The sequence below is a fragment of the Empidonax traillii genome, unplaced genomic scaffold (assembly GCF_003031625.1).
Source record: "Empidonax traillii isolate 1590-97213 ecotype Southwest subspecies unplaced genomic scaffold, ASM303162v1 scaffold255:size705445, whole genome shotgun sequence".
NCBI classification, from domain to species: Eukaryota; Metazoa; Chordata; class Aves; order Passeriformes; family Tyrannidae; genus Empidonax; species Empidonax traillii.
This window is the reverse complement of record NW_020955448.1, coordinates 424,071-439,483: the sequence shown is the minus strand read 5'-3', so window position 1 is coordinate 439,483 and position 15,413 is coordinate 424,071. Positions and strand designations below refer to the sequence as shown.

Below are 15,413 nucleotides of genomic sequence, written 5' to 3'. Positions count from 1 at the left end.
TTCTCCTAAGTTTGCATTTAGCAAAAGGTGACTTGCAAGTGTGTAAGAGCTGGCTCTTAAGATGGGAGAGGCTAACATGCTGTGTTTCTCATTTATAATCCCTTCAATAATCCTAATCCAGGTCAGGTCTGTAGCCTTTCTTAAGGATCACATGGGAGAGGATCCTTTAAGGCAGTAAATAAGCTGAAGGGTCCACACCTGTTCTGGGCTGCACATGTCCAAAGATATGGCCTGTCCTGCTGCGTGCCCAAGGGAGCACCTCACTCGATTGTTTGCACTCTGAGGAGGAGCTTCTGCATCTGTAAGCAAACCAATCACTTCAGAGATCATTCGTGTCTTGGGGTACAGAATAGGACAAAAATCTACCAAGTGAAGAGCTTCTATTGTGTTTACCTCAACAAATCCCTAACTTAAGAATTGGCAAGGTAAGTTGCATTTTGCCTTTTGTTTTTGTGACAGGGTTTTATGTTGAGCACCCATAGTTTGAGGTGAAATATCCTTTTTGTATGCTGAGCTGTATAAAACTGCATTTGAGGGGTTTTTGTCTGAAACTGACTTTTTTGGCAGTGCACTAACAGTGTGTGGGGGTGTGTGTAGAAATAAAACAAGCTTCACCATTTCCTTTCCAGCTACAAGATATGCTGAGTCCAATGTACACGTGGGCCATACATAAGTATTTACTCCTGGGGGCAAGGCAGGATCATTACTTTCCCTAGTGCTACATGGGAAGAGTATTTGGTTATTTTATTAATTAATCTGTAGCTCCTAAACTGTTGCTGTTTTTCTTTCAGTGAAACTTTCCCTCCAACATCTTTCAGGTTTTTCCCTGTTAAACTCTCAGTAAGTCTGTTCTCCCATTGCCTCCCATGTTCTGCTGATCTGTTCCCTCAGCTGCTGGGCTGTCTATAAAATGGGCAGGTTAGTGGGGCTCCTGTTGTGTATGATCCATGCAGTGTCACTTTTCTTAGGAGCCCTGTTTTGGAGCAGGATTCCTGTTAGCTGTGGTGTTCCTGGCCTGTGGGTTGAGCACCTCATTCTGCACACATTTTCAATGTGCACAGACTCAGAGTATGTAGGATTTAGTTAATGCTGTCACTTGGTTTTGTTTTGAAGAAGCTAAAATAATATTTGTGCTTAGGCAGGAAGCTGGTTTTGTTCCTGTTTTGGGTTGCTTGACCCAAATGGATTTGCCTGAGTTTTCCTGAGTCTTGTGGTATTAGATACCATTATTCAGCAAGTTGACAGCTTGCACTGGAAGACTTCCAAGAAGTGGTATCCAATGGTTCATGAAGTTTCTGGAGTCTGACTGTTATGTGTTTCTCCTGCCTGTGGAATATTACTCTGGTGAACAGGGAACATTTTCCCTACATGTCTGTGGGTGCCTACTGAGACCCTGAATGGTGGCTAAGAGCATGGAGAGGAAGGAGCAGTCAGTAGCTGGTCACTTCCCCAGTGCATCATGTTGTCTTGCCTGGCTGTTTAGGACAGGCTGTATTTGAGCTGATGCTGCTGTTGAACATGAGCAAACCTTCCAGGTTATGCTTTTTTTTTAGAAAGGGAAGGGTGCACCTTCCTGTTGGGTGGATGAGGAAGGATCAGAGGTGCTGAGCAGTTGGACTAGTGGATTTTTTTCTCACTCCTACCACCCCTGGAACAGGTTTGATTCCACTGGATTCTGGTTTACTGTTGTGCACTCTTTGGGCTGTGGCCCTCACAAAAATCTGAGGGCCATGAACTTGAAAGAGTTCACAGCTCCAGGAGCTGCTTGGGAGGGACCTGTTGATAAAGTCTGTTCATATGATAAACAGATAGGTGCTGTTGCCTATGCTGGTACTCTGCAGGTGCTTCTAAAGCACACTAATACTAAGCCATTTCCTGGGATGGATGGCCAAGATTTGTTTCACATAGGGCTGCCTGAATAATAAATGCCTTTGTTTTGTAGGTTAGGAAGGAAATGAGGGAAAACATTTTTCTGTGTTGCCAAAGGTAATCTTAATTCCAAAGCCCCATTTCAACAAAACAGACAGGCAGTACCCTTGAACACATCCTTAAAGCAAAGTACCAAACCCTGTACTCAAGTGTTTGCTTCAGGTCTGTTCTCCATTTTTCAAAGCTCATCTGGAATTGTTCTATTACCTGAAAAAGGACCTTATTGCTTATGTTTGCATTTTTAAGAGTATCTTTAAAGGTACCCATCTCTTCCAAAAGCTGAAGCCACCTCCTCCCCTTGAAGCTGGCACAGGGCATTACAAATAAGGGCCCCTTACGTGTTAGGGATCCTGCCTTTGTGTGCAATTGTCCCTTGGAGTAGTTAACCTGAGAAATTGTCAGATCCACCTGCATTATTTAAGCATAAATGCTGTAAAGCAGCAGATGAAGTTGTATATAATTCAGTGGTGATTTCAGGCCATTTCTGACACTGATATAAAACGATGCTAGAATAAAATGAGAGCATTGCTTTGTACCTTCCTGTTGCATCACCCAGTTACTGTGAAGATGCCATTGTACACTTGGGCATCCTGGACAAGGGAGAGAATTGCAACACTTGCTCTGCCTTGGAACCTTGCCATGCTGCCGTGTGGCTGAGCAGGGCTCACCTTCCTGAGCCAGCATGGCACATGCCTACCTTACGCAACACCGGACGTGCTGCTGCAATCGGTATTTGTGTGGATCGGAGCTATTTTGGGAGGAGAGACGTGGGGTAAGTGGAAGGAGATTGCAGGAGGCACAAAGATTGCAGGAGGTGGGGAAAGGAGGACTTTGCTGGGGAGAAGGACCTCTGTAGTTACTCTGTCCTGACTCTTCAAAGCCTTCTGAGCTATGGTACCCTGCAAGCACCAGGCTTAGCATTTTTACAGGTGTTTATTTCCTTCCCTCCATTTCTGTTTTCTGCCCTTGCAAATTCTGAGTTAGATTAAAAAATTAATTATTTTGTAATACCGCCTGGGGCTGCTTTGGCAGTAGTACGTGACTGTTTTTTTTACCAGGGGAATGGTGGCTGTGAACAGCGTTCTGGTTGTCCTCAAAGTGAAATACTTCAGCACTTGACCTGATCTGGAAAGAAGATCTGTTTGCTCTGACCGGAGCTTCCTTCCAGTTACCAAGGTCTGGCTGTCCTGCTCTTCTATACTGGCAAGTGATGGCATAATGTGCTCCTACACTGTAGCATATGCAAGAGGTGAAGGAAAGCAGTGTTGAACAAAGCTGATTATTTTCTTACAATAGGTTATTGTTGGTTTAGACTTAACTACCCTCCACCTGTGGTACTGCACAGATAATAAGATTAAATACCATGTGTGTTCATCCCTCATAATGAGTTATCCTTCACAGCTGACTACATGCATGAATATTTGTCCACACATACTGATTGGTAATCAATCAACTTCATGGCTTTTATAGTTCCTGATCAGTACTGAAAAACTTCTTATACATCTGCCATACAATCACAGTATCTAGATATGCAGTCTCTATTTTCATGCAACTAGGAAAGGTGCTGAACTGGTTCCTATTTATATAGCTGACTTGAAACTGTAAAGAGTGAGATAGAAATCCTCCTTCTGGATCATCTGAAAGACACCCAAGTAGCTGGAAAAAAACTGATAGTGGAGGATGTACTTGAGCATGAGAGGCCATCTGATCATTAATCCAACGTGTTAATATATTTAATTGTAGATTCTCAGCACTGTGGGACGTGTTGCAGCTGTTTTGATTCTGACCGAATGGTGTTTGCTGCATCTCTTTGGTGGTTTTGGTGACACTGGGCCAGTCTGCACCATTGGAGCATTGGCTGGAGAACATGGGATCTGGTAGTTCTGTGAATGTCAATTACAAGTACTCCCTGCAGAAGTCTGAAAACGGTGAGTGACTCTTTGAGAAGTCATCTTTTCCTGTTTGTGCACGTGCTTTAGGGAGGGTGTGGTGCATGTGTTTGTGTGCTGGGTTACCTGGTTTCCCTGATAGCGTTGAGCTGAGGTTCTGCATTTCAGGATCCTGTGACAAGGATTCTCAGCTGTCAGGCAGAAGACTAACAGGCTTGAGAAAACAACTATTTAGGCCAGGATTAGATTAAAATCACCCCTAACCTGACCAGATATGAAGCAGCAGTTAGAACTGACACCTGATGGCCTAATGACTTGCTGACTAAAGCGTGTGTTGTCGTGTGCTGGCACTGAGACAGACTTGCCAACCTGCTCATTGTCTGGGCTGTTTTCCAAGGCTGTTAGTAGTGCAGGACTGCTAAGGCAGAAGCATTAACAAAGCCAAAACAAATCTGGCTCTAAAGAAGGTGAGATGGTGTGGCTACAGAAAGCTGAAAAGTGTGCTTTTTTCCCTAGTTATATCAGCGCAGTGCTCTTAATCTCTTCTAATGACTTTAACCTGTTTATGGCTCTCAAAGCTGTAATGATCCATTTTTATGGAACTCTGTGTGTGATAGCACCAATTTCACGAGTGCGTGCCTAGATCTGGCTGTGGAACAAAGGAAGTTTGAAGGGGACTTTACACATAGGGAAGTGTTAAAAAAATTAACTTTCATTTCATTATTGTTTGTATCAGGCAGTGGCAGAACATCAGGCTGGGGCAAACTGTTTGCAAGTGCTTTGAAAAGAGGGATTGTGTTTAGAAATGAACAAAGTAGGGATACGCTGACTTCGTTTGTAATTTTTGTTAAAAAACTCCACCTTTTAAGTTAGATTTGTCTATCACCCATGGCACCAGAGAACCGTGGACTTCCCCAAGTTCAGGGTTATTTTCAGATAATATAGTGTAACATAAAACTAGTTATTTGAAATCCTGTGTTACATCTGATACCTCAGCAACAGTTTCCCATGGCAGTAAAACCTCTTTGGATTTCTTACCTGTGCTTCTCAATCCTTCAGATCTGGTGATCTGCAGATGAGGAGCTGCTTAGGACTTTACACCCACATGCGATGTGCCAGGTGTCATCCTGTCTTACCTGTACCAGGTCCAGAGGCTGCTCCTTATGCAAAGTGTAGCCAGCAGAGCTGTTCAACTGGCCCTGCCCTTGAGTGAAGAAGGGGATGGGGAATCCCTCCTGTAAGCTGATGTGTGAGCTATACTGCTTACACAAGTGTTCATATTTTGGCTTGAGTGCTGCCACTGTGGCATCCTTTCAGGAGCTTATCATGATATGTGCCTTGGACCCTCATAAAATGTGGATGAATCTTTCTCTCCCTTTTTGACTAGTTTTATCTAAACTGGTACAAAGCCTCCCAGGTGAAACTCACCCAGGTAAGCTGGTAAATTAGAACACTGGCCTTGCAGGTATTGCAGACTCAGTCTGTGTAAAAGCAGAGTGAAAAATCAGTGCCTTGTCCATCTGGAGCTTAAATGCTGTGGATGGTGGTATATATGTTAATTGTGCACTTGATAGTGTGTCTTCCCTGAGTTTTATTTTAACTGTTTCAAAGGATCTGGTTTTGACTGGTATGTGTGGAGTCACCACTAGGGATTTCTTTCCAAGCCCAGCAGACCAGTAAGCATTTGCTCAACATGAGAGAAGGCTCAGGCACAGAATACAGCAGTTATTCAAGAATAACTGGCCAAGTCTTACCTTCTTGCCCACGACTTCACTGTGACTCAGTTCCCTGCTGCACAGTAGCTGCGACACGTCTCTTTTTGTGCTTGTTCGTTCCCAGTGCTGAAACAGAACCATATTTAAAAGGGTTATTATTTTCAATACCTAAGCCATCAGGTTATCTTCTCTAGGGAAAGGTCACTGTTTCCTGCTGAAGTACATGAAGGGTGGTTTATGTTATTAATACAAGCTAATTGAATTAATATGATCTCTTAGTCTCTCAAAGGGTAGGGATCCAGAAAGGAAGGGACACAGTGTAATCAGAAGAGAGATGCTGAGTAGCAGAACTGGTCCAAGTGGGATCAAAGCCAGCTGGGGAGGATGGAAGAGTTTCTAGAGGTACATGAAGTTCTGTGGCAGAACTTGAAAAAGGAAATGGGAAACTGCACCAGCATACTTGAGTCCAAGTATGCACACACCTTAACTGAAATAATCTTTTAATGAAACACTGGAATTGGGGAAATGCAGGGGAATGAGTATGCTGAAAAGATCAGGGCAAATAGCTGCCATTCTGAAAGAAGTGCCTGATGCTGGTGATGGATTGAACCACAAACAGGCAGCTGAAAATTCCTGCCATCTCATTCCTTAAGGGGTCAAAGCTGTGTTTTCCTTTTTTCACTCTGGGTGGTAATTTAGTCTTTATTTTGAGGTAATGGTATGTTAACATTTATGCTACACTAGGTTCCCTCAAGTTCTTCCAGAACTGCAAAAGCTGAGGTAAATATTTGGCATAAAGGGAGGTAGACAATATTTTTAAGGCTGTGGAAGAGGACTTGGTGTCTTATTTCCTCCCATCTCTTTGTGTGACCCAGGTCAAATGTCTGGTTTCTTGAAGCCTTGGCATCTAGAGACTGTAAGGTGACATTATGATCAAGGGAGATGGAAACGGAGGAAATTGTCTATTAATGCTGAAGGATGTGTTTGGGTCTTTAAGCTGTTAATGGTGGTGCTGAGGAGCCAGCAGTAGTGGCTAGGAGTGCTTCAGAGGTCTCTGGTCAGGCAGGACCAGGTCAACCTTTTGCAATGTGTTGAAAAGTGGATGATTTGTTGCCCTTAATATTTAGGCATCGGAATACAATTAGTGAGGACTTGTCCTGAACATGCAGAGGTTCCTCTGTAATTTTTAGGGCTGGTGAAGGAGCAGTAGCAGGGTAGCTCAGCTCGGCTCTGTCTGTCCCCCAGCTTTCAAGGCAGCTGTTTTGATCCAGCAGTGGTATCGGCGCTATGTTGCTCGGCTGGAGATGCGCCGCCGCTGCACCTGGAGAATCTTCCAATCCATCGAGTATGCCTGCGAGCAGGACCAGATCAAGGTACTGTGACAAGCAAGTCGGGAAACATAGTGAGGTGTTTTCTGTGCCACAGGCTCGCCTGCTGCTGGCTGGTAACCCCATAAGTGCTTCAGTGGGCTAAAGACTAGGTTTTGTGCCCCCTTTGAGCCTGTTTGATTCCCTGCCTGCTAGTGTCATATGAAACCTGAAGTTATGAGCCTTGAAAGAAAGCCATAAAGACCATTAATGTTGTTTTTGTAAAGTCTGAACATAATAGGCAAGTCTATTTGTTTTGTTATACCTTAACTCCAATTATGATTCTATTAGATGGTTGCCTTGCTGTCAGGCAGGGAGAAGGGAGGGCTTGTAGCTGTATTTGTGCCTGTTTGGCTGCAGGTAAAGCTACTGCTTGCCTTCATCACAAGGTACTCCAAACTTTCATTGGTACAGTGTGATTTGTTGTACATTAGAAGGGCAGACATAATACTTCCAGAAAGATGGTCGTGCTAAGTTGCCACTCTGCAGAATTTAAAAACAGGATGAATGATGGGCTCTCTCTCTTGCAGCTTCACAACTTCTTCAGTTACCTCATGGAGCAGTTCACGCCAAGCAGCAGCAAAGAGAGTAAGTTTCCATGTGAAATAGCTGGAGCTGAACACAGCACTGCTGGTGGGGTCTCATGATCCTGACTGAGTAGGACTTTGCAGAGCCCATTTCTGAAGCAAGAATCCATCCTGCCTGACACATACACATGGAAATTTGTCCCTATAGCCTGTCCCCCACTGCAATTGTGTAGCAGTGTTGAACCAGGACCCAGGCTCTATGGGCCTGAGTTGCAGCTGAACCAAACAGCTTTTCTTTGAAAATTACTAGAATGGTACCTTGAACTAATCAACTTTTTCTTGTCTCTCTCTTTTTGGAAAAAATCAATTAAACCCCCTGATCTGCATCCAGGGGATTTTATCAGTCGCATGTTCATAACTGGAGAAAGCTACAAAGAGGCAGAGCTGGAAAAATACTGTGACTATGAATCCATAGAGGTGCCAGACTCCTACACTGGACCCCATCTCTCTTTCCCACTCCTTCCTGACCATGCAACTGCCTTGCTGGAAGCTTTCAAACAGAAACAAGTAAGGATCCCAACAGGAATTATGCTTTCCCCTTCTCGGGGGGGATGTAGGATAGTTAATTTGATTTTAGCCTTCCCAACAGGCTAAGGTGTATGGAGTGTAACAAGCTGGCAGGCTGTTAAACAGCAGGGGGCGGAAATGATATAATATTTTCCCCTGCCATGGGAGTTTTTTTCTTTCTGAAAATGCAATTCTGACAAAACTGCAAACTTTATGTGGGGGCGTGTACCAGTATCAACCTGAATTTAATTCCTAAAGGAAGAAATCCACAACAGCTCACATTTAATCTTTTTCTCAGTTTTTGTTCAGATTTCTGCACTTGCAAAAAAACATAGCACGGCCCAGATGGAAACAGCCAATTAAAATGTTTTGTGCCACACGACTGACTTGCATTTAAAATGTAAATTGTGAGGTCTTGGAGGAAGTCCAGTACCACTTCAGCAGCACTAACACAACAAGCCCTCGTACAACTGCAGTGTTCTGCTGCCATCCTCAGTCAAGGTGCTGAACTGCAGAATAGACCAAAACACTCCTCCAAAAAAACCAATTCCCAAATCAAATGTCTTATGTCCCATCTATATTAAATGCTTACACCCTGGCTTGGAACAAGTATGTTTCTGCAGGACACATGGAAATGTGTGGCTTGGTTTAATGGGGGGAAGCTAAGAAAGATCTAGAGGAACAGCCCCTTACCTGTGATACTGGGCTGGAATTTCCCTGAAATTTGTCCCAGGGCAAGTTTCTCCCATCTGGGCTGTTCTGGTGGGCCCTTTGCAGACAGAGCTGTGGTGCTGCTCAGAGGCCAGTGATTTCCTGCTTTAATCCCTTGGCTTTCTCCCAGTAGCAGCTCCACGCTCGCTATGTCTTAAACCTTCTGCATGAGACCAGGAAGCACCTCAAGCAGCTGCCAAACATCAGCCACGTCTCCACCTGCTACAGCGAGGAGGTCACTGTGTGTGGTATGTCAGAGACTGCGGGATGCTCAAGTGGGAGCGGTGGGAAAGGCGTGGAATGGCAGAGATCACGATGCCCTCCTCTGTGTTTAGCATGGAACATGAAACACAAATGCTGTCTGTAAGCATGTGTGATGCACTGAGAGACAACTGTCTGTCTGAAATACCTGAGTTGTCTTTGTTCTGTCACCCCAAATGTGGAGGAGTTTTACTAAACCACAGAAACTGCCCCAGCTGAGGACTGGCCTCAAAACTCCTGCATGCAGTCAGCTGTTTTTAGCTGTCCTTTTCAGGCTTCAACTCAAGCCTTACATCATGTCCTTTTCCTCCAGGCACACTGCCTTAGTGTAAGGAAACATTTACTTTGCACTTTCCAAAGTGTTTCAGTGGTTGTTAACTTATAAAGGAGACACTTCATAGGAAGTTATTTATTAGTGTCTTTTTAAGTTCAAGGTAAACACACTGACCTGTCTTTGTACCTCTTAGGAGACTTGCACGGCCAGCTGGATGACTTGTTCCTCATATTTTATAAGGTAGGCACCAAATCTGGAGAGGGAGGCACTAGGAGAGGTATTGCACAGGTCATGCTGAGAACTGTTTGCAATATGGGGCCTTTCATGTCCAGTTCTCCAGGTCAGTTGCATTGGTATTAAAAGCCTTCATAAAGCAGCAGCTTATTCCCTTGATGACTTTGAAATCTGATATCCATGTCCATTTTGGTAGTGCCAGTGGGCATTTTTTGAGTGCTGATACCAATAGCAACCCTTGCTGACTTCCACTGCTTTTGGCACTGGGGCTCTACAGAATAAACCCAAGTCAGGATATGTATTGTGTAAGGTAACCTGGGACAGGAGTGACAGACTGTGCAGCTGTGGGGGGGAGGCATATGGAGACCACAAGGCCTCTCTGGTAACATCCACCTGTTCCTTGCTTTTACAGAATGGCCTTCCTTCCCCTTCCAAGTCCTATGTGTTTAATGGAGACTTTGTAGACAGAGGCAAACAGTCCCTTGAGATCCTCATCATCCTCTTTACCTTCCTGTTGATCTATCCAAAGGAGGTTCACCTCAACCGTGGGAACCACGAGGACCACATGGTCAACTTACGGTACGGGTTCTGTGCAGGGCTGAGAGCCATGTCAAGGGTTTTGTGTGAAATCCTCCCACTCAACTGCCTTTCTCCTGTTCCTTTAGCTATGGCTTCACCAAGGAAGTGATGCAGAAATACAGGGTAGGCATATGTTTGTGTCTCCTTTATATGTGAAACTTTGAAGACCGGATGCTTCATCTTTTCCTTTCTGACCTGCCCTCCTAGGTGCATGGGAAGAAAATCTTAAGGATGTTCCACAATGTCTTCTGCTGGCTGCCCCTGGCCACTCTGATAGATCAGAAAGTCCTTATTCTACACGGGGGCATCTCTGACACCACTGACCTGGACATGCTTGAGAAAATTCAAAGGGACAAAGTAGGTTTCATTTCCTACTTCCTTTCCTTTGTTCTGCAGCGTAGTTCCCATTGCAGATTAAATCCGTGTGCTCTGCCTTTTGTGCAGCATGGAGTCCATAAGGAGATCTGATGGGTATGGGGCCCAGCTGTAAACCCAGAATGGCACATCCAAGTGGATGGTGCTAGTTAATCAGCAGCTGATGACAGCAAAGGGAATTGGGACTTGGAGGTCTGGGTCACTTGGTCAGCCAATGGAAGATGATACAACTGGAGGTGTGGGTTTCCAAGCAGTGTGATCAGCTCCATTTCTCTCATTCTTTCAGTTTATTTCTGTATTAAGAATGAAGAAAAGGAAGGAGTCAAATAGAAAAGCGGAAATGTGGAACATAAACGGGGAGAGCAAATCAGAGGCTGATGCAGCAGGGAACGAGGCAGCTCCTAGGCTATCTCTGCAACCCCAACCAGCCCAGGCTCCCAGCACAGCTAACAGGCTGGAGTTCTCCAAGTGGCTCCGGCAGACGGTGCAGGAGCAAATCGACACGTGCCGCCGGCTGGTGGACATCAGCGAGTCGGAGCCAGAGGAGCTCACCTACTCCAGCATGGTCTCCCTGAAGTATGGGGATGAGCCGTGCTGGACTCACCAGGAGGAGTGGCAGCAGGTGAGCAGTCTGTGGGGCCCTGAGCTTGGTGAGCCATGGGTGCCTCCTGCAGTAGTTGATCCTTCAGTGCTAAATGGCCAGTAAGGGCTGTACTGTCAGCACATGGTGATCTCTGCTGCCCCGGGGATATTTTGTTAGGCACCTATGCTACCTCCTTGGGGACTTGGTTTCTTTGGTTTTCTTGTCTGTAATTCTCCTCTGAGTGTTCTGTAACCATGGTTACTTATTCCACATTACATAAGACATCCCAGTGCTGCACATCTTTTCAGTGTAAAGCTGTATATTGAGGTCACGGTTAAAGAGATTAAACTTTAATCCAGACAGTAGTTACTGAGTCAGCACTTGAATTTCTGGAGGCTGCAGAGTGTCCTCGGTAGAGAATAAAGGAGTTTAATACTAAGCCTGCTTGTGCCCTCAGAATCTGGAGGGTGTTCTTGCCCTGGGACTTGTGCTTTAGGATGGAGAAGGACAAGCAAGGCTCTTGGACATCTTAGAGGTGGCAAAGGCAAAGCTTGTATCAGATCTGATTTTTGGACACCTCTCTTTCCCCGGGTGTGCCTGTAACTTCAGGCCAGCAATACTGTCATCTCTAAGGTGGCCCAGGTCTGTGACAGCTCAGCTGGAATGCGGGAAACATGTCTGTTCCCCTGCACTATGGTAACTGCAGCAGTGCAGGGAGAGATTCAGAGACTGAGCTATATTTGCCTAGTAAAGCCTGGCAGGTGATATCTGCTGTGGGTACACTTTATTCAGTGAACTCTTGCAATCCTTTCAGATCCTAAACATTCTCTGGAGTGACCCCATGCCTCAGGAGGGCTGCAGAGCAAACAAGGTGCGAGGTGGTGGCTGCTACTTTGGGCCTGATGTGACAGAGAAGTTCCTTGAGAAATACAACTTGCAGTTCCTCATCCGCTCCCATGAGTGCAAGCAAGAGGGCTACGAGTTCTGTCACAGCCGGAAGGTCAGTGTGAGGGGGATGGCTTGTGTCTTCATCCTTCCAGGGTAGGATTGCTGTAGGAGTGGCTTCTCTCAGCTTTAAGTTTCTTCCAGTGGGACTTTTAAGTACATGCAACACCACGGAACAGCCTTATTGGGAGTTATTGAAGCATTTCCAGCTGTTAGGGCTGTCTGGAGCCACCTGCTCTGCTGGGGCCATGGCTGAGCAGGTAGAGGATGTCCTCGTGTGTGGCAGCAGGGAAGATGTAAACCCACTGGTACCATGGCCCCTACTTAGTGCAGCTGTTCCTGAAGATGGCATACAGAAGGTATTACTGAGCTGCTGCAGCCAAGCACTGCTCTCAGAGGACTCAGTGTCACTTCAATGACTTCATCAGGTGCACACTCTGCTCTAGGCAGTGGATTTGTTGGGAGAGCACAGTGAAATCACAGAAGCCCGATATGTGGCCAGATCCATGAGATCTGTGCTGCCCTTGTGGAGCTTGCATGTGTAAGGCTTCCAGGCCAGCTGCAACTTCACTCTCCCACAGTCTGGATTCTGGATGGGATGACAGGTGCTGTTTACATGTACGTATATGTTACAGGATGCATGCACTGACTGTAAATGTCTCTCTTTTTTGGGGTTTAGGTGCTGACCATATTTTCAGCCTCAAACTACTATGAGATTGGCAGCAACAGGGGAGCCTACGTGAAGCTGGGACCGGACCTCGTGCCCCACTTCGTTCAGTACCAAGCAAACAAGGCGGCCCATACGCTCACCATGACCCAAAGGCAAGGTGTTCTGATTGCTCTGGATTCAAGTCAAAATTCCAAAAGGGTAACTCTGTGGCCTTTGAGAGATTCTGGAGCTGAACTTTGACAGCTTGATTTTCTAAATACTAGCCCTCGAGGAGGATTCAAACTTTGTGCAGAAGTTAGAGGGAGGCTGCTCAGGGATTGAGGAGGGAGTGTTACAAGATCCCAAGGGCATTTTCTTTACAGAGTAATTTTTCAGTTTCTCTTTTCAAAGTCAACTTTTAACTTTTAACCCTTGAGGTTCCCTTCTGCTCTACTACTTTACGTATTGATGTGGGGATTCCTGCATCAGCGGTGTGCCCTGGGCATGTAGTGCGTTGCTACGAGCAGAGATGTAGCTGTAGCTGTGCAGAGGAGTTGTGTGAGGCTCTAGGAAATCCACAGACAAGCCAGAGGACTGTGAAGGTGCAGCTTCTCTTGCAAGTCCTTCATGTGCTTCTCTCTGTTCTGCATCCTCCAGAATCAGCAGAGTAGAGGAGTCTGCCTTCCGAGCCCTGCGGGAGAAGCTCTTTGCTCACACCTCCGCCCTCATCAGCGCGTTCAAGGCCTACGATGAGGACAACACAGGTACAGCTGAGCTGAGGGATGTGTGAGTCACCTGCTAGGGCAGGGCTGAACTGACTACATTGAGTGGCTGGTTGGAAGACCCCTCACTTCCTGTGCCTTCAGCTGCTAGAGTCCCAGAGGTCTCCTTGTCTCTCCCTTTCCCTCCAGGAAGGATCACGCTGAGCAACTGGGCGACAGCAGTGGAGTCAGTCCTGCGCCTGGGTCTGCCCTGGCGAATGCTGAGACCGCAGCTGGTGCGCAGCACGGAGGATGGCATGCTGGAATACAAATCCTGGCTGGATGACCTGGCCATGGAGCAGCGGAGCCAAGAGGTAACTCTGGATGCAGGCTTGCGGGTAGGAAAAGTGTATTTCACTCTGATTGCAGTTTCTTAATTACACCCAGCACATCCAACTCTGCCATGGTCACAGCCTGGAAAAGTGCTGTTGGTAGGGACAGGCTGCTGATGGTCTGTACTGCAGTTGCACAGAGCGTCCAGTTATTACACACCTGTTTGATAAGGCACTGCTGCCGCGTTCTTGAGGAAGAAATGTTTTGTATTTACTGGGGAGATGTGCAGTAATCACTCAGGACAGAGGGCTGCCAGAAGGGTAGAGTGAGTCTGATCATGTTCTCTTTCAGCACATCCAGTCAAGCCTGCTGGAAGTCATTTACCGGAACAGATCCAACTTGGAGACAATATTCAGGATTATAGACAGGGACCATTCAGGTAAGCAGGTGTGCAGGGGATGTTGGTCACTGCCTTGTGTTCCCTTCTACTTAGGGGCTCCCTTTAGTACATACAGAGGTGTTTTTATTTAACTGTTTAGGGCTTGGATCCTTCTGCTCTCTCACAGGCTTCTGAAATGCCATTGCATTTTTCCACAAACAAGATGAGTTTTCAAGTGTGTGCAATCCAGCTAGAGAATGAATAATTCTTTTTTCTGGAGGAGTTTAGCAGAAAAATTGTGATGAGAAAAGTGACAGTCAGTAATGCAGTGTAATTAGGACCTGCTTTCAAGCAGTAATCTCCACCAAATTATTTTGGGAAAGATAAAATAGTCTTTGCCTTTTGTTTTCCCAATTCATATTATGTCTCTTTGCTGCTTTAAGTTGTGTTTTAGTCCGTGTTCTCCACACTAGGAGATGGAGTTGCAGCATGTGAAACACTTCTCCACAGGTCTCATCTCATTTGAGGAATTCCAGCAGACCTGGAAGCTGTTCAGCTCCCACATGAACATTGAGCTCACGGACGATGGCATCAACGACTTGGTTCGCAGCATTGATTTCAATAAGGATGGGAACATCGACTTCAACGAGTTCCTGGAGGCCTTCCGCCTTGTCAGGCAGTGCCAGGCGTGAGAGTCCACCCAGGGCTGTCATGTCCAATGCCTTTGTGTCTGAGCAGCCGGGACTGCGTCCCACCCAACTGCAGAGTGCCTGCGGATGCCAAGCGGGGAAGGGGAAGGCAGGTACCCCAAACAGAGAGCAGCAGCTGTGACCCATCAGGGAGAGGCAACAGGCAAAATACATGCACTGCAATTCTGACCATTTGTACAAAAAACTGCATTTTAAATAGAAAGGACTGCACAAAGGGAAGATGCAACTTAAGTTACAGTTCTATCTTAGCTACAGTAGTACTACTTTATTCAAAAGTAGTAAAATGGAAGTAAAGGTATTACTTGGTTTTAACAAGGTAGCACCTGTTTGATCAGGGGGTTCCTTTTAATAAACAGTTTTTTTTCTAGACTACTGTTTCTTGGCTGTATTTGTTTCCCCTAGCTTGTAAGCTCTGTGAGCAGCAGTGCTGTTCCGGTGATGACACCTACTTCTGCTGGTGTTCCTTTGCTGTGGTAAGCTTGTTCTGTAAGTTGGAGGCAACTAAATATGTTCAGTGGAGCAACACTTGGGAAAAAAAAAAGCCACCTCCAAAGTGTAACACTCTCTCTAGCAGGGGGACTTGTTTAGGAAAGTGACTAATTACTTCAAAACCCGGGGAAGTGTTTCCTGTTAGGGAGCCTGTCCTTCATATTCACGGTTTTTCAGAGCATGTTACAATTGCAGC

General features: G+C 45.9%; 2 protein-coding genes across 2 annotated transcripts in view; one reads left to right on the top strand and one right to left on the bottom strand.

Moving 5' to 3' along the window:
• Positions 1 to 8,850, bottom strand: part of RUFY3 (RUN and FYVE domain containing 3) — a 79,609-nt gene extending 70,759 nt beyond the window's left edge. The window contains exons 1-2 of the mRNA XM_027889181.1: positions 8,688 to 8,850; positions 5,573 to 5,659 (exon numbers count right to left, since the gene is read on the bottom strand). The gene's annotated coding sequence lies outside the window, so the exon portion shown is untranslated. The remainder of the gene's footprint in view (positions 1 to 5,572; positions 5,660 to 8,687) is intronic.
• On the top strand, positions 611 to 15,093 carry PPEF2 (protein phosphatase with EF-hand domain 2). The gene is made up of 17 exons (XM_027889173.1): positions 611 to 918; positions 3,673 to 3,857; positions 6,779 to 6,906; positions 7,431 to 7,488; positions 7,819 to 7,994; positions 8,839 to 8,953; positions 9,434 to 9,480; positions 9,887 to 10,053; positions 10,140 to 10,176; positions 10,261 to 10,410; positions 10,715 to 11,050; positions 11,826 to 12,011; positions 12,636 to 12,778; positions 13,263 to 13,369; positions 13,517 to 13,680; positions 13,991 to 14,078; positions 14,529 to 15,093. Exons 2-17 carry the CDS (start codon positions 3,797 to 3,799, stop codon positions 14,708 to 14,710), a joined length of 2,145 nt encoding a protein of 714 aa, XP_027744974.1. The 5' UTR covers positions 611 to 918; positions 3,673 to 3,796; the 3' UTR covers positions 14,711 to 15,093.
• The last annotated feature ends 320 nt before the right edge of the window (positions 15,094 to 15,413 follow it).